The following is a 27,551-nucleotide window of genomic DNA, read 5'->3' as shown; positions in this document are numbered from 1 at the left end:
TTACCCCAAAGCAAGCAAGAGCCTCTCATTACCATAATAAAGGATGCTTTGTTAATCCATTTAGTGTAAGCAGTCAGCTCTGCCCTAGTGTCCTGAGAAATGCTACGAATAGTGACCATTGCCAAGGACACCATCCCCCATCTGCTAGGACAACTAGTGTGCCGCTATGAATGTGTCTGTGCTGTATATTAAAAAGTGACCGTGCCGTTGAATTTTTCACCACACAATAGTGATTTCATAACTGCAGAAACTGGTAGTGAATGGACTGTGTATAGCGTTACACCACAAACTTGTGACAATGTAGTGATAGTGATTTCATGACTTTAGAAACTTTTCAATCCCGTGATGCCCACACTATTTTGCCACTACGGTTATGACTACACTACAGTGCACCACAGACACCTGCCGTAACGAGTGAATTAGTGCCTGCCTCGTGCGTCGTGCGTTGTACACCAAATGTTATGCGTCGTGCATTGAGCGTCACTGGCTATTGAAAATGGCTGCGATAAGGGCGAGGAGGTACCTGTCTGGCGAGCTCTTTGTTCTAGTGAAGTGGCGGGACCAAGCGTTTGCCACGAATCTGGACAAAGAGCTCGCCTACAGAAATGTGAGCGAAGAGATATTCAGGCGTTTCGGCCTGCACCGAAACGTGAGGTCCCTTCAGCGCAGGTGGTCGGACCTGCTGAGGAGAGACAGGCCTCGCCTAGAGCAAATAAGGAGGTGTCTAAGGCGCAGTAAGTACAGTATTGTTGTATAATCACATGAATTACAGTATACTGTACAATAACAAATACAGTACAATGCTCGACTCTGACACACTGTACGGTACCGTACTCTACAGTACTGTACACTGCACTGTAGGGTGTTGGATACTACAGTATCTGACGATGACTGACAGTTGTTACCACACACTGACATGACTGCCAGACATTTGATTGACAGGGTGATTAAATCTACAGTACTGTATTGTACACGGACTAAAAGGTGACACACTATTGGTCAACATGGCTTGTTTGTATAATAAACCTACAGTAACAAAAGGCAAGTTGATTGATCCACCATTCTAATGCCTGTCGACCAAATCTATGTTAACCTACAGTACTGTATACTCTATTTATCTGTGCTGGGCCTGGCCCCTTTAAGTCTGACATTATTACTGTACGTCACGGACAGATTCAGGGATCTCCAATCAGCTCCCAACTGTCATCTCACAGGCTGTGTTTGAAAAATGAAATTTGGGAGCTGATTGGCTGGTATCTTATCACTTCTCACTCTGTGCCCCATTTACAAACGAAGGGAAATACCAGCGGGAATTTTCGTTTAGTATCACTGTGATACAAACGAAAATTCCACTGGTATTCAGTAATACCGTACTTACCCCTCCGGCGAGGTCCCATAAAGTCCTCAGCGAGGTCCTCCGCTGGGTTGCTGGCAGCTTAACGCTGCCAGCGACGGGCTCCAGTGTCATGTGCATGTGCATGACAGGGAGACCCGACAGTGCCTCAAATGCTTCATTGAAGCTGGAAAGGCACTGCCTGGTCTCCATTGCCAGCAATGGGGCCCACATCGCTCTCGCCATCTTTTGTGCCATCTTGTACAGCTCGTGGGGTGGCAACAGTGCCACCCACAGAGCCTTTGTGTGATGTTACACCACTTGGTCATACAGTACTTTACTGTACTGTATATTTTTTTATATACAGTACAGTACAGTACCATACTGTTTTATGTTGGGCCCAATGCCAGCTTCACAGACTACAGTAGTTTTTGTACTACAGTATACTGTATTGGTTTGTATTTTAATCAATAGCTAATTCCCTAAGGCCATCTACAGTACTGTACCGTAATCCCTCTCCAATTTGGAATAGAGGTCTGAACTCTTGTTTTCAAATTCTCATTAATAATGACACGTATTCTTACCCACAGGGCGAGAAGCCCCCCTTGTGCCGGTAGCGCCATCACCACCACCGCCGCCACCACCGCCAGCAGCCGGGCCCAGTGGGCTGACTTGTAGGAGTATGTACAGTACACACTACTGTACACTGTTCTCTCTCTCTCTCTCTCTCTCTCTCTCTCTCTCTCTCATTTGTGTGTTTGTTTTTGGTGTTATGGAGTATCTGGTCAAGATTTGTACAGTTTATTTGTTTCAAAATGGTTTTGAGGGAAACTGACAGTACAGTGTTCTTTTTCCACAGTCCTACCTCCACCACCACCACCACCACCATCTTCTGCAGCCTCCTCCTCAAATGACAGTGGTAATGATTAAAACAGTTACAGTATGGACACAATAGTGTCATGCTACTGCCTTTTTTATTTTTGTATAATATTTTTTTCCTTATACAATACGCAAATAAGCGACTAGGGGGACGGGGCATACCGAGGCAGCGGGTTATTAAACACAGCAATATTGTGACTGAAACTAAAATGGCCGCTGAGCAAAACAAGATGGCTGCGGGGACAGGACGCTCACTCACGGGAGACTAAAAGAGGGCAGCGGGCGGCTAGGAATCGATCAATGGTATACGGTGTGTTTGATAAAAACTCGATATGCAAATAAACCACTACGGGGACGGGGCATACCAAGCCAGCGGGATATTAAACACAGCAATATTGCGACTGAAACTAAGATGGCCACTGAGCAAAACAAGATGGCCGTGTGGACAGGACGGTCACTCACGAGAGACTAAACACAGCAAAATGACCGTGAACCGTACATACCGTACTATAGTAAGCTACTTACAGTACCAGTAAATTGAAAGGTTACACTTTTTATTTTTTATTATTATTACACAGTCAAGGTTACATTTTTTTGTCATAAAGTACTGTGGCATAGAAATACCAGAATTTCTGGATAATGTATTAGTGAAGATTTAAAACAAAATAAAATTACCGTATGCAGTATATATTTTAAAGGTCTCGAACCAGCGGGACAAGAAAATGGTAGATGCAGTAGGGCTAGGCATTAGCCCCCTAGACTACTGCATCTACTGTACTGTAGTTCCTAGAGTCATGGAATCTCTACAATGTCTACCGTAAGTCCGGGACAGGGTCGACAGTATTGTACTTACTATAATACGGACAACTGGGCATGCGCAGTGCTATGAGACTCAATACGCGCAACTAGCAATGCGGTATATGGCGTACCGTATGGAGCATCAAACTACAGTACTGTACCTGGGCACATCTACAGTATACAGTACATACAGTTTAATATATTGAGTTTTGTAAGGGTTGGATAACAATACTGAACTACAGTACTATAGTGAACATTTAAAAAATAAATAAATTATCAAGGTCTCGAACAGAAGGAGAGAAGTGTAAGCAAGACGGATCACCTAACCCCTTGCTCACAAGTCTCTCCTAGTAAGAATTGCATCTGTCCTCTACAGTACTTTATGTGACATCTACAGTACCATACGATGAAGCACTCAGGCGTCTGTATCGTAGAGGTAAGAAATCGAACTTCTACATTGCAGACGTCTGTACAACCCGGTTCCGGGTTCAAAACCTGGAAGGTTAAACTTTTTTTTAAATTTTTTTCATTGTTATTAGACAGTCAAGGTTACACTTTTTATTTTTTAATATTATTATTACACAGTCAGTGTGTAATACGGACATCCCACTTTCACTGTGTGTGAATCATGACCCGCTACTGTATGATCTTCCATACTGTACGCCATGGCATAGCGCTACAAGGGTATGGCTATGGCGTAGCACCACTGGCAATGCATTGCAACCCCGCCACTGGGCACGTGCCAGAGATCCTATTTGTACCGTAACCCCTCAGAACTGACTATAAGTCACCACAGCGCCAACTGTGCAGACATTGACGCAATTTTGCGGTTTAAACGCAGAGTCAGTTTGTAATGTAGAGACCTCTCTCTCAAACAGAGCCAACTATCAGTTACTGAACTCATTAAATCACTAAAGTTTCCAAGTCTGGGACAGCATCGACATTGACACAAGTTTGCGCTCTCAAGCACAGTCAGTTTGTAATACAGAGACTTCCCTCCCAAACATAGCCCACTACTGTAGCACTTTCTGAAGTCATGAAATGACTATTGTGTATACTGTAAGTCTCGGACAGTGCAGAATGGCACAAGTGTGAAAATTCAACAGTACTGTAGGAATACAGACAACTGGGCATGCGGCATGGCATAGCGCTACTTGGTTTATGGCTTGGCTCCACTGGGCGTGACTCATGGCGTGGTGTGTGGCGCGCCATGCGTGGCGTGAGAGATAATGCTGTGATGCCACGTGATACCTGGACACATCTGTACACTATCATTCCTAACAGCAGGGCCGAAACTAGGATATCTGTCACCCGGTGCAAGGCAGTAATTTGCGCCCCCTCCCTTCCCATACCTGGATTTTGTCCTTACTCCTCCATAAGGCAGTGCACTAGTCAGACATCCCTTGTATAGTGTATAAGAAAGGGTCCTGGACTGCACACCCTGAATATATATAATGGGAGGTGCTACCTGTTGAGACTATTATTGCAGGCACAGAAACAGACAGATCACAGGTGCACAACTCTGAATTACTGATTATATATAAATACATTATGCAATAAAATTTTGCAATGAATAGAGGTTTTTAGCATAATCATTGTGAAGGTTATGGGCCTACCCACCATATGCAGGTAACCTCTGTAGGGTAGGTCCCTAACATATTAGGGTTCAAATCCAGAGCGCTGGACACCTCCAAACCAGCTCAGCCGAGCCACCCCAGGGCATCGCTCTAATGAGAAAGGTGAAGTGTAAAGTAAGATAGGTAAGAGCAGCCAGGGCCGGATTAAGGGGGGGGCGACAGGGGCGGTCGTCCCTGGGCACCCACACACAGAGAGCCCCTACATAGGGTCGATGTGACCCTGCTGATAACAGGTGCTGGTGGCACCTGTTCCCGGGAGGAGGGCGCCCTGCAGCTGCTGCTGCATTAGCTTGGGGCAGGGCGGTAGTGCGGACGGCGCATAAGTGCCATCCACACTACACAGCACAAACACACAGCCGCCGGCGCCGGCAGTTGTGTGTTTGTTCTAGCAGCCGATGAGAGTCAGCCAGACTCTCATCGGCTGCTGCTCCCACTGCCGGAGCCTCCGTCTTCCGGCTCCCGCAGTGGCTGATGGAAGATCTCCCATCATGCAGAGCTGACCGGACGGAGGAGCAGGCGACGGAGCGGGGATTAAGGTAAGTGGAAGTTGTTATTTTGTGTGTGTCTGGTGGGGGTACTACTACTACTACTACTACTAGGGGCACTGCTGGGGGGGATACTACTACTACTAGGGGCATTGCAGGGGGTACTATAAGGGGCACTGCTGTGGGGGTACTACTACTACTAGGGGCATTGCAGGGGGTACTATAAGGGGCACTGCTGGGGGGTACTACTACTACTACTCGGGGCACCTCTAGGGGGTACTACTCGGGGCAATGCAGGGGGTAATACAAGGGGCACTGCTGGGGGGGACTACTAGGGGCACTGCTGGGGGGACACCTGGTGGCAATGCTGTGGGGACTACTAGGGGGACTGCACACTGGTGGGACCACTACTGGGGGACACAGCATAGAGGGAGATTACTACTAGGGGTACTCCTGGGGGGATTACTGTTGAGGGGGGACTGCTACTGGGGGCACTGCTGGGGCAGACTGCTACTGGGGGACACAGCATAGAGGAGGATTACTACTAGGGGGACTGCACACTGGTGGGACCGCTACTGGGGGACACAGCATAGAGGGGGATTACTACTAGGGGTATTCCTGGGGGGATTACTGTTGAGGGGGGACTGCTCCTGGGGGCACTGCTGGGGCAGACTGCTACTGGGGGCATGGCTGGACTCGGCATGGCCCTGGGGCCCCCACAAGCCTTAATCCGGCCCTGAGAGCAGCTACGGCTGCATGTATAGGATGAAAAAGTTAAAATATAAATATAATAAAATGCGATGCCCTGAAGCAGACCAACCAAAGCAATCCAGGAGACCCACGCCCCAAAAATCAACCCAAAGTTGCACTACAGTATATAATTTGTAGGTACTACCTAAAATTGTGCCTATTACTAGTGTACAGTCACAATACCAGACTCCATGCTTTAAACCAATAAGGGAGGGGTGCTAGTCCAGGTAGAAGGTGTCTCAGCCTTCAGGTGTGCAAAGAACCACACTAAATGGAGTGTATAAGAAAGGGTCCTGTACTGCACACCCTGAATATATATCATGGGAGGTGCTACCTGTTGAGACTATTATTGCAGGCACAGAAACAGATAGATCACAGGTGCACAACTCCAAATTACTGATTATATATAAATACATTATGCAATAAAATTTAGCTATGAATAGAGGTTTTTAGCATAATCACGGGCTTGTATAATGACCTATTACCAACGTGCCACTTACATATTTGCCCCTGACACCACAGTAAGGCTTCTAATTACTTTTATGGTCATTGCCAGGGGTTTCATTCTCATTGACAGGGGTCTCATGCTCGTTCCCAGGGGTCTCATGCTCTGGGTTTCATGCTCATTGCCAGCGGTTTCATGCTTGTTATCTGGTGTTCCATGCTCGTTGCCAGGGGTTTCATGCTCGTTGCCAGGGGTCTCATGCTCTGGGTTTCATGCTCATTGCCAGCGGTTTCAAGCTTGTTATCTGGTGTTCCATGCTCGTTGCCAGGGGTTTCATGCTCATTGCCAGGGGTTTCATGTTCGTTGCCAGGGGTCTCACGCTCATTGCCAGGGGTTTCACGACAGAAGATACATGCTCTGTGTTTCATGCTTGTTGCCAGGTGTTTCACGCTCATTGCCAGGGGTTTCATGCTTGTTGTCAGGTGTTCCATGCTCATTGTTAGGGGTTTCACGCTCATTGCCAGGGGTTTCATGACAGAAGATACAGCTTCCTGCATCTTGATCTGGCAGCGCCAGTGTTCCTGGCACTTCCGGGAATTCTATGTGGTATGCGCTGGCCTAACAGACACTATAGATCGAGTAGGACCTCTAGCATCTGTTGCCTCCTAGGCGGTGGCCATTTTTGAGGGCCATTTTTAAGAATCTGCAGCCCCAAAGCCACTGCGAGGGCTGAGTCAGCCCTTCGGCTGTCCTCAAATCCAGTGCCCGGTGCACATGCACCTCTAGCCCCCCTTAGTTGCGGTCCTGCTAACAGCCCCAGCAAAAAAAAAATAAAATCTATTGAGAATACTCTTTCAATTTATGTTTAACCTACAAAAATGTGGATTGTGACCAAAGAGCCACAGGGCCTGATTCAGACCCGCTCGCGAGCGCTGAGCGCTCGCAAGCGGATCGATGGTGGCCCAGTGCACATGCGTACAATGGAGCTGGCTCTGTTGTGCGCATGCGCGAGACCCGGATAGCGACGGCCAAGCTTTCGCTCCGGGTCTCGTACCAAAGGGGGCGTGCTGTTGATGTTGAGTGACAGCACACCCCCTTTGGTGGGCGGGCAGGGGTCGTGGCTGCCCAGATGGAGGCGTCCCCATGGGAACGCCTACCATCTGGGGCCTGCCCCACTGACATCACAAGTGATGTCAGTGGGAGTGCTTTCGGCTCTGTTAGAGCCGAAAGCACTCGGGGCTTGCGGCAACGAGACCCTACCACAAGGGTCTCGTCGCAAGCCCGATGGTCATGATGGTCTTGACCATCGCGGCCATCTTCCTGGCCGCTCGCTATAGCTGTGGGTAGAGGAGGCCACTCTAAAAAAACAGATGGCTGGCCCTGATTCAGAGCAAGCGCTCTCTCATAGCATCCGGCTCTGAATCAGGCCCACAGTCTCCTCCAGCACTGAGGAAAGTGCATAATACTGAAATTAAGGGGCACCCAACATAATCATGAACCTATGTTCAATATATATATATATATATATATATATATATATATATATATAAAAAGAGGTAAGGTTATATTCAAATATAATACATTAAGGGTCCAATGGAACTCACCAAAATGCTGTGCAAAACAGCCAGGCTGCTACCTCACCTGCAATATCAATATAAGAGAAATGCCTTCTCATATCCATCCAATGACGTGCAACAGCGTAATCATTGGTAACAATGATGCAGGTCAAGCAGTCACGCAGTTTTGTAAGTCAAGTCTGACCTGCCTCAAACACTATGGCTCTCCTGCAGGGCTGGTGCAAGGTTTCAGGGCACCCTAGGCAAAGGTTCACAATGCCGCTCCTGTTTTCCCCCAAACCCACTGCCCAGCTCACAGACACATACACAGTGCCATAATAATATTCACATGACCTGAATTAAAGGGATGATTCCCCCTGCAGTTCCCCCAGTAGTGAGGGCCCCTGTAGTGCCCCCAGTTGTAATGCCCTTGTAGTGCACCCAGTAGTAATGCTCCCTGCAGTGCCAACAGTAGTAATGCTCCCTGCAGTGCCCCCAGTAGTAATGCCCTTTTAGTGCCCCCAGTAGTAATGCCCTTTGAAGTGCCCCCAGTAGTAAGGGCCCCTGTAGTGCCCCCAGTTGTAGTGCTCCCAATAGTGCCCCCATATGATGCCCCCAGTAGTAAGGCCCCTGTAGTGCCCCCATGTGATGCCCCCAGTAGTAATGCTCCCTGCAGTGCCCTCTGTAGTAATGCCCTTGTAGTGCCCCTCAGTAGTAATGCTTCCTGCAGAGCCCCCAGTAGTAATGCTTCCTGCAGTGCCCCCAGTAGTAATGTCCTTGTAGTGCCCCTAAGTAGTAATGCTCCCTGCAGTGCCCCCAGTAGTAATGCTCCCTGCAGTGCCCCCATTAGTAATGTTCCCTGCAGTGCCCAGAGTAGTAATGCCCTTGTAGTGCCCCCAGTAGTAATGCTTCCTGCAGTGCCCCAGTAGTAATGGCCCTTGTAGTGCCCCCAGTTGTAGTGCTCCCAATAGTGCCCCCATATGATGCCCCCAATAGTGAGGCCCCTGTAGTGCCCCCAATAGTGAGGCCCCTGTAGTGCCCCTATATGATGCCCCCAGTAGTAAGCCCACTGTAGGTCCCCCATATGATGCCCCAGTAGTGCTCCCCTCGTGCACACACACAAAAAAATACTTACCTTAAACCCCGCTCCAGTGCCTGCTGCCGTCCCCGGTGCCCGCTCCTCGGAACTACCTACAGTAGTTAGGCCGGACTCAGAAGCACCCTCCAGTGGTCATCGCCCCTTCATTCTATGTTTCTGTATGTCTCTCCCCTCCTCTTCATTCTTTGTCTCTGTGTGTGTCACCCCCCCCAACCCCCTTATATTCTGCGTCTCTGTGTGTCTCTGGGGCCCATTTATCATTGCATACTTGCAGCTTAATCCCTGAAAAAATATTAGGTTCTCCGATACATGCTGCAATCCTTCCATTCCCACAAGGAGACGCATCCCCTATAGGTTTCTATGAGGGATGCGATGCTGCCAGATTCTGGATATTGCATTCCACATATTGACCACCGCAGCTAATGCCACACGAAGATGGTGTTAACTGCTGTAGCCTATGGGCTACACTGTGCATAATTAGTTGGCGAAAGGGTTCCTCCGGTAATCTCCACCGACAATGGTGGCCATGCATGTGCAGTCCACGGGACTGTGTATGCACAGCAACCTCGAGATCACTCCGGGCCGGATGGTACATTCAGGTGATATGATCCCATCTTTCAATGAGATCATGGACGGTACTGTCATGCCCAGATCGCACTGCTAATGCAATCATTAATAAATGGGCCCCTTAATGTGTCACCCCCCTTATGTATATATGTCTCTTTGTGTCTTCTTCCCCCCTTTACTCTATATGTCTGTGTGTCTTCTCCCCCCCTTTAGTCTATATGTCTCTGTGTGTCTTCTCCCCCCCTTTAGTCTATATGTCTCTGTGTGTCTTCTCCCCCTCTTCAGTCTATATGTCTCTGTGTGTGTGTGTCCCCTCAGTCTATATGTCTCTGACAGTGTGTCTTCTACCCCTCCCACCCCCTTGCCTTCATTTGTGTCTCTGTCTCTCCCGGGTCTCCCCCCTCTTTCTCCCTCTACTTCTCTGTCTCTCGCGGGTCTACTCCCTCTCCCCCTCTACTTGCATTCAGCTGGGAGTCGGGAGCTGGCGGGGACAGTGAGGCCATTGTGGTCACGCTTCCGGCAGCTCTAATAGAGGGTGCTGCTGGCTTCTGCTGTATGGCAGTAATGCCATAGAGCACCATGGGCCTTGCTCAGCGGTGCAATGGGGATGGACGGCTGTGGCATAATGGTGGTGGGCGGGTGGTGCGGGTACGATGCCCTGGCCTGTGGCGCTCCCCTCTGTTGGGCCTGTCACGGCAGCCAGGGCCTATGCCCTGCTCGACCCCCCTGGTTACACCACTGGTTGCGCCCCCTCTTCGTGGCCTCGGCAGCAAGTGTCAACCACCCGTACATACAGCATGATGGACATATATATCTGCCATCGACTGTGCAGCAGAGCCAACGCAATATGTCTGTGAACAACATAGTTCACAGACACATCACCGGTACACACTGCCCAATGGGCTTCCAATGTACTATATTATTATTTTTTTTTTTACCGTGCCACTGCTGGTCAGACCGCAGTGTAATATTCAAACATGTATTGTGACACTATAAGTTGTCACACAGTGTAATATTCATACACATATTGTGACACTGTAAATGTAACCGCAGTGTAATATTCAACATGTATTGTGACAGGGTAAAGGATAGCGCAGTGTATTAATAAAAATTATTGAGACACTGTAAATGGAAATACAGTGTAATATTCAACACATATTTTGACACTGTAAGTGGTAGCACAGTGTACTCATAAAAAATATTTTGACACTGTAAGTGGAAACGCAGTGTAATATTCAGCACATATTGCGAGTCACTGTAAATGGTAGCGCAGTGTATTCATAAAAAATATTGTGACACTGTAGGTCATTGATACCGCAGTGTAATATATTTAAAATTGGTACAATTTGACCTGTGTGCTGTACCCCACTTCATTCGTGTTTGTTTATATGAAGAACAATCAGTTGAGAGGAGAGCAGGAACCAGACACTAGTGCTGGAGCTGCTGCCAGTGCCACAGTCATGATGATACTAGTTAATCTACATCATCTACTAAAGCTGATGCCCAAGGGCAAGGAGGGCTTAAGTCAGGGCATTTAAAATCAAAGAAAAAATATTTTAAATTGGTTAAAAAAATAACTTCAAAGAGAAAGTTAGCTGCAGAAAGACATACAATTGGCAATATGCCTTTCACCACATGAAGTGGCAAGGAAAGTATAAGGCCTTGGCCTTTATTTTTGACTGGTGGTTCTGCCTCTTATGATGATGTAAGCCATTCTCCCTGTACACATTTAAAAAAAAATGAAAAACATTAAGGCACAGGAACCAACTGTATGCTCAGAAATGTCACAAGTCCCTGAGGAGAGTCTAAGTGTGTCGGTAAGTGCCATGTGTGAGCCTGACCTTTCCAAAACTGTACTAGAAGAGGAGCCTCCTTCCACCACTTGTGCGGCCTCTGAAAATGTGAGGATGAGCAGCACAAGTCAACATGCTGACATAGAAATCGAGGATGATTCTGTGGAAGTGCACCAGGATGAGAAGGATATTTGTGTAGCTGACACTAATAAGGATGTTGATGATGCTGATGAAGAGGATGTTGTTGATGAGGATGTTGTTTGTGTACACATTGAATATTGTATTCCACTACATATTTACCTACTCCCTGGAGGAGGTCAGTCCCCTTCTCCAAGTAGTAGTCCTAATGCCTTATATAATGAAACAGATGAGTATCCACAGACATACATCGGACAGTGCCCGGTGCCACCCAATATGAAGTATAGTAATTCTCAGTCACTCCACTCACTTCAATGCAGAGGTACATATTGGCTGAGAGCGTCAATGGTTTCCATGGTAGCTGCCGCTTTCGGCCAACCAGCACCCGCTTCCATGGAAACCGAGAATGCTCTCAGCCAATATATGCCTCTCCACTGAAGTGTATGGAGTGACCGCGAATGGCCTTACTTCATATCAAGGTGGCATCACTGCATGTCTGTTGGTATTCGTCCGTTTTATTATTTTACCAAGACCTTAGTACTACTACCTGGGGAAGGGGACCATCACTGTAAGTGAATGACTGTGTAATAAAGGAATACAATATTCGTGTGTATGTACTGTTTTTTTTAGATTTTTTTCACAGTGGGGGTACAGGTGCTACTGGCCTGCTGGCACTTGTGATTCTACAAGTGCCACAGGACAGGTTTGCTTGTACCTGTAGTCCCACTGTGAAAAACAATATTATTACTCATTACCTCTGCACCAACCGCAAGCAGAAGTGCAGGGAGGAGCCCTGGGCTTTAAAGTTTAAAGTCCAAGGCTGGTTGATGTTCGAGAGGGGGACCACATTTTTTTTTTGGGGGGGTCCCACTTTCTGAGCATTACCAGCCCTGGGCTGACCAGTTTGGGGCTGCATAATGCTTTGGCAGGGGGACCCCATGCTGTGTGTCTTCCTGCTGTGGCAATGACACCCCCCGGCTGATTCAAGTAGTGCTGGATAATGGAAAATAAGGGGAACCCCACCAGTTTTTCCTTCAATTTTCCATGAAAGGATCAAGCTAAAAGGTCCAGGGCTGGTTATGGATCTAGTGGGAACCACATGCCGTTTTTTTTTAAAACTCTTTCGCTTATTTTAACCCTAATGCTGGGTACACACTAGACTATATGTCATCCGATCTGACGGATCGGTGTGACATATCAGGCACATCGTCTAATGTGTACCCACTATGTTGCTGATGAAGTGCGCTCCCGCACGTCGTCAGCGACACCCTCCGTCGGACCTACATGCAGGACCGATGGGGGATGTCGTTAGCAAGGGCCATGCTGCCGTACCCAGCTTAAGAAGCATGCACAGATCATAGCGATCTGTGCATGCCTCTCCCAAACAAGACTGCCTCCTGCAGGTCTATTGTTTGGGTGCTCTCAAAGTCAGTTTTGAAGTCCTTTTTTATTTGATTTTAATCTGACAGATAGTAAATGAGGGGATCCCATCTATCGGAATGTATCGATGTTTAGTCGATGTTCTGTTTTGGTGGGGATTCAGTTTTATATTCGATTTTATAGTTGATTTTGCGTTTAGTAAATCCCTGATATGCACAATTGCATACAAATCGACTACAAATACACCAGAAATCCAAAATTGACCTTTAGTGAATACACCCCATAGTCACGCCCCCCCCCCCCCAACACAATCACAGAATTTATTATTTTAATTCATAGCAGACAATCACTTTAAGCAGTATTTAATGTACTATATGACATCTTCCCTGAGTGGTTAATGGATACACATTTGTTTAGTTAAAACAATAAAACACTGAAGATCTTTTAATATTGGTTACAAATTAACGGTGCCTTTGTAAAGAAAAAAAATTCCAATTATGCTTTTTTCTAACCATTTGTTTTTCGAAATATACGCTGCATATGCTACTTTGGTGCATATTAATGCTGCTGTGAGTAATAAAAGACTCATAGCATGTTTTTGCTAGTGTGTGGTGGCGCTTGTGAGCTCTGTGACTCTGCATAAAGGAATCCATCTAATACAGACAGACCATGTCTAGTACTAAACTTTCAGATGTCCCGAAATGTCAGGACAGACCAAAATGGGACAATAAAATGCAATATATTTTGACATGTGTTGGATTTGCAGTGGGCTTGGGAAATGTATGGCGATTTCCGTATTTATGTCAGACATATGGAGGAGGTAAGCATTCCATTACAATAAACAAATTCATACTATATTTATATGTTTAAGTCTCAGGATGATTTAATAGCCTTTCTTGGGTACGTTTAATATGTGTCATTTTAAGTTTCAAAGCAAGCCTTAATATGTTTGTTATATAAAATTAGATTAATGTATTTTTAAATATAAAAACAAAAAAATATTACATGATTTCTGTTCGCTTTCCTTTGACTTGTCTGCATGTTTTATCATTTTTGATATTTTACTATGTTTTGCATATTATTTTGTTAGCTTGTGGTGTTTGACAGAAAACATGTCAGTAAAAGTTAAATGACAGTGGGCTTGATTCACTACGGTATGCAATATTGCATATGCACGCAGTTCTACCTCGATAGTATGCTTATCCATTGCGATCGCAATGCCGCTGCAGCACTACATAAGGACGCCCAGCACTACATAAGGACGCCCACTTTACTTTGCACGCACATCCGTAATGTTTAGCAAGACTGCAAAAACATTGGTACAATCGAGTACCGTCGGATCCATACGCACAGTTAGGCAGATCTGACCTTGCCCAGGAATTGCTTACTTCAGCGCACGCAATGAGCACACAAGCTGCATATAGTATCGCAGGGGATCATTTCTGCACGCCCATGCAACGGCGTTCAAACACCCTGGCACGCCTGAGTTTCACCGACCACCCCCCCATCACCACCCTCAAATGGCACTTTCTGTCAGTCACTCTGCGATGGCTCTGCATCACCACTGCAATCGCAGTCCCGATCGCAGTGGCATTTTTGCGCATGCGCACTGCGATGCATGTGCAGTACACAACAATCGGCTAATTGCATGCATATAAGCAATTGCGTTCCTTGCTGAATCACGCCCAGTGTTCTGATTACAAACACATGCAAACAGTGAGGGGGGTGCGGGTGCTGCGGACTTAACTAGCTTCTAGAACAAGGTAAAGACTGGACCAGCATGACCTCACAGTTATTTTGTCGGGAGACAGCTGGGGATTTATACTGGGACATTAATATTCCTAATTGCTGCTGACCGGCTGACTTTAATGGGACTTAAAACCTTTCTATAATTACAAGCTCCTACGTGTTCCACTTGGATATGGGTGAATACATATTGTTCTATAAACAGAATTGTCTTTGTCTGCCAAGTTTGGTATCTGTTGATATTTGGAGTGATTCCATTTTCTAAAATCTCTTTAGTGGTTTGATGGTATATATGCATTGTGATGCTCTTGAGTTTTTTTTAGTAACAATTAGCAAAGTGCTAGTTTGTGTGTTATGGTTGTATTTTTAAAAATAACATTTTCTTAATATATGTGTGCTCATGCAATAATTTGTAAGTGCTGCCTATGATATGTTATTTAGACATATCTAATTTTCACCTTTTTCTATTTATATTGGTCTATGAGTGCATATTACTGTAATGTGCAATGAAATGTGCTGAGGTGACACAATTTTAATTTTTGTTACAGAAAATGTATACAGAGTGGCATCAGAATTATTTATTCAGATTGGTGGTACAATCTGAATACAATCTGAATATGTTCCAGCTACCTATGACATTGGCTAGACCTGTGTAGCTAACCAGTTAATATATCCCGTAGACCTCTTGCATTTATGCTGGCCCAGAAATTAAAACTAGCTTTTTAATTTACGACAATAGCTACTGTAATGCCTAACACAGCTAGAATTTTGGAAATATTGTTTTTCTTCAATCACACTTGAATCATGTCTCAAAGTTCCATTATATTGTATTATACAGTATTATAGTGATGACGTCACTACAATTTAAAAATACAATTAATAAGTAATGATATCACTAGTAGAACCACAAAATGTTCAAAATGTTATACAACTGTATGGGAAAACAATTTATTCTGCAGTAAGTGCTGGAAGTGGCCACCGTTCTGTGCTTCACACAATGGAGATGCTAATCATGTTCTCGAAAACCATTCAGGTACCCCCCACAGGAAAAAGTTGAGGGCTGTTAAATCCGGAGATCATGCTGGCCACAACCCCAGTGAGATCTGGAAAAAAATCTTCAAAGTAAGCCATAGTGTTTCTGGCTGAATGGGCTGTGGCATTGTCCTGTTAAAACCACTTGTTCTGGTGAGGTGCAGGGGGCAGTGGCGTCAGACCCAGGGCCCTCCAACAAGCCGGGCCTGGGTAATACACCCCCTCTCGTCACCCCTGCTTATCGGGCATTTCTTTTCAGAAGCTCAGCAGGCTCCAAGAGAAGAAGCCTGATAACTATATGTTCTCGGGCAGGAGCCGTTGTTAACACATAGGATCCATGAACTTATCATGGATCCTGTGCGCATTTTCCCGAAAACATGTATTTTTTCGGCTGAATAAAACACGATCTAATTGAATTGCCCGCAGGCAAATCAAGCATTAAAATCCTGTTTTATTCGCCCGAGAAAATATCTGTCTAATTGAATTCCCCCCTTAATCTGCTAGTAACCTATAAAGTAAACCATCAGCTTCCTGTAATCATAATGTTACATGCTACTAAAATAATTGTGTTAAATACTGGAATCTCTTTCTTTTCTGGAAATGCATTTCGATTTTCGAATTGTAAAGCACTATGGACTATATAAATACTTATTATTATTATTATTATTATTATTATTATTAATATCAATTATAATAATGTTATTAATTCAACAAATGGGTTCAATCCTATTAGGTGTGAATTGTGAGGTGCGAGTTGTTATTTCCTCTTCGAATTTACACCATGAATTAATTTTGCAATCCAATTAGCAACTTGCACTGAAGCAGTGAGACTGAATTCACATTTTTCCATTCGCAACTCCCTGAGAGTGAGAAATGGAAAGGAAAATCTTTATTTTAAGGTTAAAATGTTGGGACACGGTACTGAACTCCTTGTACACCCCCACCCTAATGACTAATTAGGCAATTGGAAGTTTCCAATTAGCTTAATTAGTCCAATAATTACATATATTTTTTTGGGGTAAAAAAAATGTACTCAAGTTACCCCCAAATCAACTTTTTTGTTAGTTTAGGCACCCTAAATTTATTACAATATTTTTTTAATTGAAAAATCAGGGTTTTTTTTACATTTTTCAAGGTGCCCGCATAGTACCCCAAAATCACCTTTTTTCCTACTTTTTTTGCATTTAATTTAATTCGTTTGAGTTTAAAGGAAAAAATTAGCTTTTTATAATTTTTTTGCATTGAAAAAAAAATCACAAATCAGCCATTTTACACCATCTAAAAACTTATAGTACCTTCCTAATGCCAACAAACAGCCTTCTATATGGTCCTGCTAACAAAATTATCCATTTTGTGGGGTCCAGGATGGTTTCCCCACTTTTTTATGCAATTTTCTCGCACCTCATTTGGCAGTAAATTCGCACCCCTCCGCTGCGAGTACCACAGGCATTTTTAATTTTATTGGAGAGTTCTCGGGAGAGCACATTAGTGCGAAGTCTGCAAGTTTCAGGAAACAAACTCGGTACTCGCAATTCACACCTAATAGGATTGACCTCATAGTTCAATCATATTAATTCCATGCAGCAATCATCCCAATAATGCAATCTACTAGCTCTAACTATCTACATAATTTATTTTTATCAATGGATCAAATTAATTTTTAAATCCATTTAGTAAAGCTGCTGTTACCACCTACCTGAGCTGGGAATTCCTTTATACAGTATGTTGAAGATACAATAGCCTTTCTGTCAGATGTAATAGATCACCTGCACAGTTCTGGGTATGAAAAGACAAACTTTTGCACAGACCTTGTAAATACTTATATTTACATTAAATACCACTAAGGTGGAGTTATCAGAGTAAGCAAACATAATTTTGCTTCCATGATGTGGTTCTCATCCATGATGGATATTGTCTGGGTTAGGAATTTTGTCAGCTTTATTTTTGTAAGGTACAGAAGTGAAAGAGTGGTCTTTGGTGATGCACATTATTTAAACTTAGCTTTTAATATATTTTAGTTAAATCACTTTAATCACAGAGTTACAGTGAAATAGTTATTAAAAAATTATTTATCAGCATGATAAGAGTACAAATGATTAAAGATGAGCGGGTTCGGATCTCAGAGATCTGAACCCACCCGAACTTAGGGGATCTGAGTCAGATCTGAGTCGGCTCTGGGTTTCCCGCCTGACTCGGATCTGAAAACGAGGCAAAACGTCATCATCCCGCTGTCGGAGTCTAGCGGGTTTTGGATTCTATAAAGGTCCCACGATCGCCATCATTTTTCATTCTGGCTGTGGAGATTGATGAGGGAGGGAGCTGGGAACTGTGCTGAGGGAGCTGGGAGCTGTGCTGTTCTGTTCTGCATAGCGGCTGGCTACTGTTGTGTCAGGGGCTGGCTGCTTATGTCCATATGTGCATAGCGGCTGGCTACTGTTGTGTCAGGGGCTGGCTGCTTATGTCCATAGGGGGCGGGGCTGGCTGTTGTCCATTTACTGGGGCTGGCTTGCTGTTGTCCTGTCCACTCCATAGGGGCTGGCTGTTGTCCATAATATCCATATACACTGGGGCTGGCTGGCTGTTGTCCTGTCCACTCCATAGGGGCTGGCTGTTGTCTATAGGGGCTGGCTGTGCTGCTGTGTTGTCCAGGGGGTGCTCTGTCCATCAGGGGAGCTATTAACGAAAAATAATGAAAAAAATAAAGTATTTTATTTTTATTTCTGTGTGTGTGCACCTGTTAGCCACACTTATCAGCAATGTAGGTGTGCAGGGGTACTGTGCTACCTGTGTCTCATTTATCAAGGGGCTGCTGCCTCGTTCAGGGGTGCTCTTCACCCCCAGTGTGAAAAAAATAAAATAATCTTTTTGTGTGTGCGTGTTAGCCTGCCACACCACCAGTGTTAAAATAAAAACATTTTTTTTTGTGAGCGTGTTAGCCTGCCACACACCACCAGCGTGAAAATAAAAACATTTTTTTCAGTGTGCGTGTTAGCCACGCCACCAGTGAAAAAATAAAAACTATTATTTGTGTTCGGAATTGCGTTTTAGCCACACCACCAGTGAGAAAATAAAAACAATTTTTTGTGTGTGCATAATTGCGTATTAGCCACACCACCAGTGTGAAAATAAAAACAAATTTTTGTGTGTGTGGTTGGTTGTGTGCATTAGCGGTGCTATAAATTAGGGGTGAGCGGGTTTTGGATTCTATATAAGGTACCCGCGTCGGCGCCATTTTCTCACTCAGCTGTGGACAGTGAAGAGGGAGGGTGGGAGTTAGGGCTGGCTGGGCTGTGTAGTGTAGTGTTGTAGTGTAGTGTAGTGCATTGTAGTGTTGTGCTGTGCTGCGCTGTGCTGCTGTTGTCCATAGGGGCTGTGTCCACTACTTCAAAGTCCATATGGGCTGGCTGGACTGTGTTGTGCAGTCAGTTGTCCACAAGGGCTGTGTCCAGTCCTGTGCAGTGTCCCAGTCCTAAAGGGGTGCTGTAGTGTTGTCCAGGGGGTGCTCTGTCCGTCAGGGGTGCTCCCCCCAAGTGCTAAAAAAAAAATATTTTTTTTCTGTGTTTGTGAATTGTGTGCACTGTGTCTGCACGTGCATCAACAAAGGAGCAGCGCCAAGCGTGCGCCTGTGTCCCATAAGTAAAACGCCGGCTGGCTTGTCCATTAAAGGGTGCTGTAACCCCCAAAGGGCACTCCAAACAAAATAAAAAAATATATTTTTTAGTGTTTGTGAATTGTGTGCGCAGTAGCCGCACGTGCATCAACAAAGTAGTGCCAAGCGTGCGCCTGTGTCCCATAAATAAAGGGCCGGCTGGCTTGTCCATTAAAGGGTGCTGTAACCCCCAAAGTACACTCCAAACAAAATAAAAAAATATTTTCTGTGTTTGTGAATTGTGTGCACAGTAGCCGCACGTGCATCAACAAAATAGTGCCAAGCGTGCGCCTGTGTCCCATAAGTAAAGGGCCGGCTGGCTCATTTCTTAAAGGGTGGTGTAACCCACAAAGTGCACTAGTCTCCAACAAAAATAACAAATTATTTTCTGTGTTTGTGTGCGCCTAAGCTGCACGTATATATCAATATAACATAAATGGAGGACCGATAAAAATAAAATAGGGAAAGATCAAGAACTACTTCCTCCTAGTGCTGAAGCTGCTGCCACTAGTCATGACATAGACGATAACATGCCATCAACGTCGTCTGCCAAGGCCGATGCCCAATGTCATAGTAGAGGGCACATACAATCCCAAATGACAAAGTTCAGGAAAATGACCTTGAAAAAAACATTTAAATCATCTGAAGAGAAACGTAAACTTGCCAATATGCCATTTACGACACGAAGTGGCAAGGAATGGCTAAGGTCTTTCCCTATGTTCATGACTAGTGGTTCAGCTTCACATGACGATGGAAGCCCTCCTCCCACTAAAAAAATCAAACGAGTTAAGCTGGCAAAAGCACAGCGAAGAACTGTGCGTTCTAAGAAGATATCACAAATCCCCAAGGAGAGTCCAAGTGTGGTGGTAGTTGCGATGCCTGACCTTCCCAGCACTGGACGGGAAGAGGTGGCTCTTTCCACCATTTGCATGCCCCCTGCAAGTGCTGAAAGGAGCACCCACAGTCCACTTGCTGATATGCAAATTGAAGATGTCACTGTTGAAGTACAACAGGATGAGGATACTGGTGTAGCTGGCGCTGAGGAGGAAGTTGGCGAGGAGGATTCTGATGGTGATGTGGTTTGTTTAAATCAGGCTCCGGGGGAGACAGTTGCTGTCCGTGGGATGAAAAAGCCCATCACGGTCATGCCTGGGCAGAAGACCAAACATTCCACCTCTTTGGTCTGGCAATATTTCTATCCAAATCCGGACAACAACTGTCTTGCCATATGTACCATATGTAAAGGTGGAATAAGTAGGGGTAGGGACGTTAACCACCTAGGTACATCCTCCCTTATACGGCACCTGCAGCGCGTTCATAATAAGTTACTGTCAAGTTCAGAAACTTTGGCTAAGACCGTAAGCAGTCCAGGGACACCTAAATCCCGTTGTCCTGTTGTATCCAAGCGCCTGCAAACCACACCATCAACTCCCTCCTCGTCAATTTCCTCCTTAGTCAGGATCGGAAGTAGTCCTGCAGGCCATGTCACTGGCATGACTGACTCTCCTATCCGGGATTCCTCCGGAGGATCCTGCATTGCTACGCCTCCTGCTGCCGCTGCTGCTGTTGCTGCTGCTGGGAGTCGTTCATCATCCCAGAGAGGAAGTAGGAACACCACTACTTTTACTAAACAATTGACCCTCTAACAGTCCTTAGCGAGGAGGATGAAGTACGACAGCAGTCATCCTGAAGCAAAACATATAACTGAGGCCTTGACTGCTATGTTGGTGTTAGACGTGCATCCGGTATCCGCCATTAGTGCAGTGGGATTTAGACAATTGATGGAGGTAGTGTGTCCCCGGTTCCAAATCCCGTCTAGATTCCACTTCAGTAGGCAGGCGATACCGAGACTGTACAGAAACATCAGAAAAAGTGTCCTCGGTGTCCTGAAAAATGCCGTTGTACCCAATGTCTACTTAACCACGGACATGTGGACAAGTGGAACAGGGCAGACTAAGGATTATATGACTTTGACAGTCCACTGGGTTGATGTATCACCTTACGCAGCAACAGCAGCAGCGTCACCAGTAGCAGCATCTCAGAAACGCCAGCTCGTTCCAAGGCAGGCTACGCTGTGTATCACCAGTTTCAGTAAGAGGCACACCGCCAACAACCTCTTAGAGAAACTGAGGGAAATCATCGCCTAGTGGCTTACCCCACTTAGACTCTCCTGGGGATTTGTGATATCTGACAATGCCACCAATATTGTGCGGGCATTACATCTGGGCAAATTCCAGAACGTCCCATGTTTTGCTCACACAATAAACTTGGTGGTGCAGAATTTTCTGAAAAGCGACAGGGGCATGCAGGAGACGCTTTGGGTGGCCCAAAAAATTTGTGGCCACTTTTGCCATTCAGCGACTGCGTGCCGAAGACTGGAGAGCCAGCAAACACTCTTGAACCTGCCTCGCCATCACCTGAAGCAAGAGGTTGTGATGCGGTGGAACTCAACCCTCTATATGCTTCAGAGGATGGAGGAGCAGCAAAAGACCATTCAAGCCTATACAGCCACCTATGACATAGGCAAAGGAGGGGGTATGCACCTGACTCAAGCGCAGTGGAGAATGATTTCCGTGTTGTGCAAGGTTCTGCAGCCCTTCGAACTTGCCACACGTGAAGTCAGTTCAGACACTGCCAGCTTGAGTCAGGTCATTCCCCTCATCAGGCTTTTGCAGAAGCAGCTGGAGAAAGTGAAGGAGGAGCTAAGATGGAGCGATTCCACTCGGCATGTGGGACTTGTGGATGAAGTCCTTCATTCGCTTTGCCAGGATTCCAGGGTGGTCAATCTGTTGAAATCAGACCACTACATTTTGGCCACCGTGCTCGATCCTAGGTTTAAAGCCTATGTGGTGTCTCTCTTTCCGGCCGACACAAGCCTGCAGAGGTGCAAAGACCTACTGGTGAACACACTGTCAGCTGAAGCAGAACGTGACACGTCAACAGCTCCTTCTTCATTTTCTCCCGCAACTGGGGCTGCCAGGAAAAAACTTAGCTATCCTAAGCAACCCGCTGGCGGTGATGCAGGGCAGGCAGGACCAAGTTTGAACATCTGGTCCGGACTGAAGGACCTGGCAACAATTTCTGACATGTCTACTGTCACTACATATGATACTGTCACCATTGACAGAATAGTGGAGGATTACATCGGTGACAGCATCCAAGTAGGCATGTCAGACAGTCCATACCTGTACTGGCAGGAAAAAGAGGCAATTTGGAGGCCCCTGTACAAACTGGCTCTATTTTACCTGAGTTGCCCCACCTCCAGTGTGTACTCCGAAAGAGTGTTTAGTGCAGCCGGGAACCTTGTCAGCGAAAGGCGTAGGAGGTTGCTTCCACAAAATGTGGAGAAGATGATGTTCATAAAAATGAATTATCAACTCTTCCAGGGAGACCAGCCTCCAGAACGTACAGAGGGACCTGTGGTGGTGGATTCCAGTGGGGACGAGTTAATACTCTGTGAGGATGAGGATGTACACAACACTGAAGAGGGTGAGGAATCGGTGGATGAGGAGGATGAGGACAACATCTTGCCTCCGTAGAGCCAGTTTGTGCAGGGACAGATTAATTGCCAGCTTGTTTTGTGGGGGCCCAAACGAACCAATCATTTCAGCCACAGTTGTGTGGCAGACCCTGGCGCTGAAATGATTGCTTTGTTAAAGTGTGCATGTCCTGTTTATACAACATAAGGGTGGGTGGGAGGGCCCAAGGACAATTCCATCTTGCACCTCTTTTTTTTCTTTGCATTATGTACAGTTTGGGGCCTAGTTTTTTAAACTGCCATCCTGTCTGCCACTGCAGTATCACTCCTAGATGGGTCACGTGTTTGTGCCGCCCACTTGTGTCGCTTAGCATAGTCATCCAGCTACCTCGGTGCAACCTTTTGGACATAAAAACACTATTGTGAGGTGTGAGGTGCTCAGAATAGACTGGAAATTAGTGGAAATTAAGGTTATTGAGGTTAATAATAGCATAGGAGCAGAAAAACCAACACATTCTGTGATTTTAGCTGTTTTTATGCTTTTTTAAAAAAAAATACAGATCCAAAACACAAAACCCAGAACCCAAAACACGGAAGGGTGGTTTTGGCAACACCAATCCAGATCCAAAACACGAAGAAAGATCCAGATCCAAAACCAAAACACAAAACACGAAAAGTGGCCGGTGCACACCCCTACTATAAATGCTTGGTGACACTGCTGTAAAACCGCAGTGAGTATGGAGGACAGTCATATGACAGGAGAGCAAGATCCACATACCAGTCTTGTAGCTTCTGGCAGCAGTCATGATGACTATGCTAGGCCGTCAAAGTCATCTATGAAGGCCAATGTGCCAGGGCTTAAGTCAGGCCAAAAAGTCAGGCTAAAAAAATAAACTTTTACCCTGTTAAAGAAAAAAAATCTAAAGCTAAGTCAGCTTTAGAGAAACTAAAAATTGCCAATATGTCATTCACTACATGGAGTGGCAAGGAAAGGATTAGGCCTTGGTGTTTATTTATGACTGGTGCTTGTGATGATTTAAGCCCTTCTGCTTGTAGAAGAGGTACAAAAAAAAATATAAATTGTCTCCGAAAACTCACAGATCCCCGAGGAGAGTCCAAGTGTGTCTGCGGTTGCCATGTCTGAGCCTGACCTTTCTAATACTGTACTTGAAGAGGATCCTACTTCCACCATTTGTGTGCCCTCTGCAAATGTGGGGATAACAGCAGCACCAGTCAACATGCTGACATAGAAATCGAGGATGCTTCTGTGGAGTTGCGCGAGGAGGATGAGGAGGATATTTATGTAGTTGGCGATAACAACAACAAGGATGATGAGGATGTTGATGAGCATGTCGATGCCGAGGATGTTTGTGCAAAACTGTAAATCACAATCAGGCAACAGTTGTTGCCCATGGTGGGAAAAATCCCATTGTTGGCATTCTTGGGCAAAGGACCAAAAAATCCACATCTCATGTGTGGAATAATTTCCACCCAAATCCAGACAATTTTGCCAAGCCATTTGTAACTGTTGCCATGTAACAGTGAGTTGAGGTAAGGACCTTAACCATCTTGGAACCTCTTCCCTGTTACGTCACTTGCAGTGCATTCATCAAATTGGAAAGGGTGTTGAAACTTTGGGGACAAAAAAAACAAACAACATTCAGTCCAGTGTCTCCAAGCTGCTCCCTTCTATCTGTATCCAAGCGCCTGCAATATCCACCACCAACACCTGCATCATCATTAACATCCTCATTTGTGATCGGAAGTAGTCTTGCATCCAATATCATAAAGACTGACTCCTCTCCTATCCGTTGTTTCTCAGAAGGATCCTTGAGTGTTACGCCTGCTGCTGCTGCTGATGTTGCTATGAGTGGATCTTCAACCCAGAAGGGGACCAAGAAGTAGACTATTTTTAGTAGCTCAAGAAGTTCAACCAAACAATTGACTGTCACACAATCCTTTGATTTGGTGAAAAAAGTATGACGGCAAACACCCAGTTGCACAGCGGATTACTGATGCCATAACAGCTATACTGGTATTAGATGTGCGTCCAGTATCTGCCATTAATGCAGTGGGTTTTACAGAGTTAATGGAGGTCATGTGTCCCCACTATCATATCCCTTCTAGATTCCACTTCTCTAGAATAGCAATTCCCAATCTATACAAGGACATTAAAAAAAACCTTATTAATGTCCACCGAAATGCCATTATGCCCATTGTCCACTTAACCACAGATATGTGGACAAGTGGGACAGGGCAAACTAAAGATTACATGACTGTGACAGCCCACTGGGTAGGTGTATTGCCTCCAACAGTGCAAACAGCAGCAGCTGCAGCTAACAAATGCCAGCTCATTCAGAGGCAGGCTACTCTGTGTATCATTGGTTTCAGAGGCATACCGCTGAGAACTTCCTAGAGAAACTCAGGGAAATAATTGCAAAAGTGGCTTACCCCACTTGGACTCTCCTTGGGATTTGTGATTTCTGACAATGCCAGCAATATAGTGCGAGCATTACATGTGGGCGAATTCGAACACAACCCATGTTTTGCTCACACAATGAATTTGGTGGTGCAACCTTTTTTTAAAAATGACAGGGGCGTGCAGGAGACGCTCTCGGTGACCTTGAAAGATTTCTGGACATTTTCAACATTCAGCAGCTGTGTGTTGAAGTTTGCAGCACCAGCGAGAACTGTTGAATTTGCCCTGCCATCAGCTGAAGAAAGAGGTAGTAACTAGTTGGAATTCTACCCTTTATATGCTTTAGCGGATGGAGGAGCAGAAAAAAAGGCCATCCAAGGCTACACTACGGCCTATGACATAGGGAAAGGAGTGGGAATACACCTTAGTCACGTACAGTGGAGAATAATTTCTGTGTTGTGCAAGATTCTTACACCCTTTGAACTTGCCACACGTGAAGTTAGTTCAGACACTGCCAGCTTGAGTCAGGTAATTCCCATAATCAGAGTTTTGCAAAAGCAGCTGGAGAAATTGAAGGAGGAGCTGAAACTGAGTGATTCTGCAAAGTACAGTATGTCGAACTTGTAGATCAAGCCCTTCATTCACTTTGATAGGATCCAAGGGTCGTCAATCTCTTGAGACCAGATCACTATATTTTGGTGACCATACTTGATCATAGGTTTAAGTCATACCTTGTGTCTTTCTTTCTGAGAGACATAAATCTGAAAAGATGCAAAGAGCTGGTGGTGAAAAAATTGTCAGCTCAAGCGGACCGTGACACCGCAGCATCTCCTCCTTCAGTTTCTACAGCTGCCAGGAAAAAAACTACATTTTCCTAAGAGACCCACTGCTGGTGGTGATGCAGATCAGTCAGCAAAATCTAATGACAACTGGTTGGGTCTGAAATGAACTGCCTACAATGAGTGACATGTCTACCGTGACTTTGTCTTATATGGTCACCATTCTGAGAATGGTGGATGACTGTTTTAGGGATAGCATCCAAATAGGCATGTCAGACAGTCCGTTTCACTACTGGCAGGAAAAAGAGGCAGTTTGGAGTCCCTTACACAAACTGGCTTTGCTGTACTTAAGTTGCCCACTCTCCAGTGTGTACTCTAAAAAAGTTCTCAACGCAGACGGGAACCTTGTCAGTGATCATCATAGGAGGTTACTTCCACAAAATGTGGAAAAGATGATGTTCATCAAAATGAATTGCAAATTCCACGAGGAAGATCTTTACCAGCACTTACGTCCAAAAAATACAGAAGCATCTGTAATGGTGGATTCCAGTGGGGACAAATTCATATTGTGTGTAGAAGAGGAGGATGCACACACTGATGGGAATGACGATGATGATGACGACATCTAATCTAATGTATTGTAAAGCCAGTTTGTGTACGGGATCATTGCCACCAATGTCCACTGTGCATTGGCAGCTTGTTTTGTGGGGGGTCCAAACAAACCAGTAATTTCTGCCACAAGTGGCAGTCCCTGTCGCTGAAGTGATTGGTTTGTTAAACTGTGAATGTCCTGTTTCATATATACAACATAAGGGTGGGTTGGAGGGCCCAAGGACAATTCCATCTTGCACCTGTTTCCTTTCCATTATGTGCTGGTTGGGGCATTGCTGCCTGACATTTGTAAAGTTATGGTTTATGAATGTCCAGAAATTGTAATGGCCACAGACAGCATCTCCTGCATGCCTCTTTCATTTTTTTTTTAAAGAAAATTCTGAACCAATTGCTGCTTGTTGTGTCAACCCGATGGCACAAGTCGCACAACAGTGGCATTCAGCCAAGGGTTCTCAGCCCTTAAGGCTGCTACATGGCCCAAAGGCCGCATCCTGCTTCACAGCCCAAAGGCCAGCGGTCATCACTCCTCACCAGCCCTCAAGGCTGTAATGGCCGCAACTTGCCAAGAGTTCCAGGCCTCAAGGCTATTGCAGGACTGGTTCCTTCCTAATCATAGCTCTGTATTCCACTACTACTCAGCCCGGAGGCTGCATCAACCATTAACTATTAATTATCAATTCTTCAGCCCGTGGTAGCACCAATTATCAATTCTTCAGCCAGTGGCTGCACCAATTATCAATTCTTCAGCCAGGTGCTGCAGCATTATCAATTATTCAGCCAGGGGCTGCACCAAATATCAAGTATCAACTCTTCTTACTTCAAACAGTGGCTGAACCAATTATCAATATCAACTCTTCTTACTTCAACAGGGGCTGCATCAATTTTCAAGTATCAACTCTTCTTACTTCAGGAAATGGGGCAGCACCAACTAACAACTATCAATTCTTCAATCCTCAAGGAGTACCCCAACCATCAT

The 27,551-nt window shown here is 45.4% G+C and overlaps 1 protein-coding gene across 1 annotated transcript in view; it reads left to right on the top strand.

Annotated features, from left to right (window-relative positions):
- The first annotated feature begins 496 nt into the window (after positions 1 to 496).
- The window catches only part of LOC148507711 (sodium-dependent neutral amino acid transporter B(0)AT3-like), a 136,787-nt gene continuing 109,732 nt past the window's right edge, over positions 497 to 27,551 (top strand). The window contains exons 1-2 of the mRNA XM_088445673.1: positions 497 to 649; positions 13,569 to 13,680. Coding sequence (XP_088301799.1) covers positions 497 to 649; positions 13,569 to 13,680 — 265 coding nt within the window. The remainder of the gene's footprint in view (positions 650 to 13,568; positions 13,681 to 27,551) is intronic.

This window comes from Taudactylus pleione, unplaced genomic scaffold, assembly GCF_031769625.1.
Source record: "Taudactylus pleione unplaced genomic scaffold, aTauple2 ptg000386l, whole genome shotgun sequence".
Taxonomy (NCBI): domain Eukaryota; kingdom Metazoa; phylum Chordata; class Amphibia; order Anura; family Myobatrachidae; genus Taudactylus; species Taudactylus pleione.
This window is presented reverse-complemented; position numbering and strand designations above follow the sequence as displayed.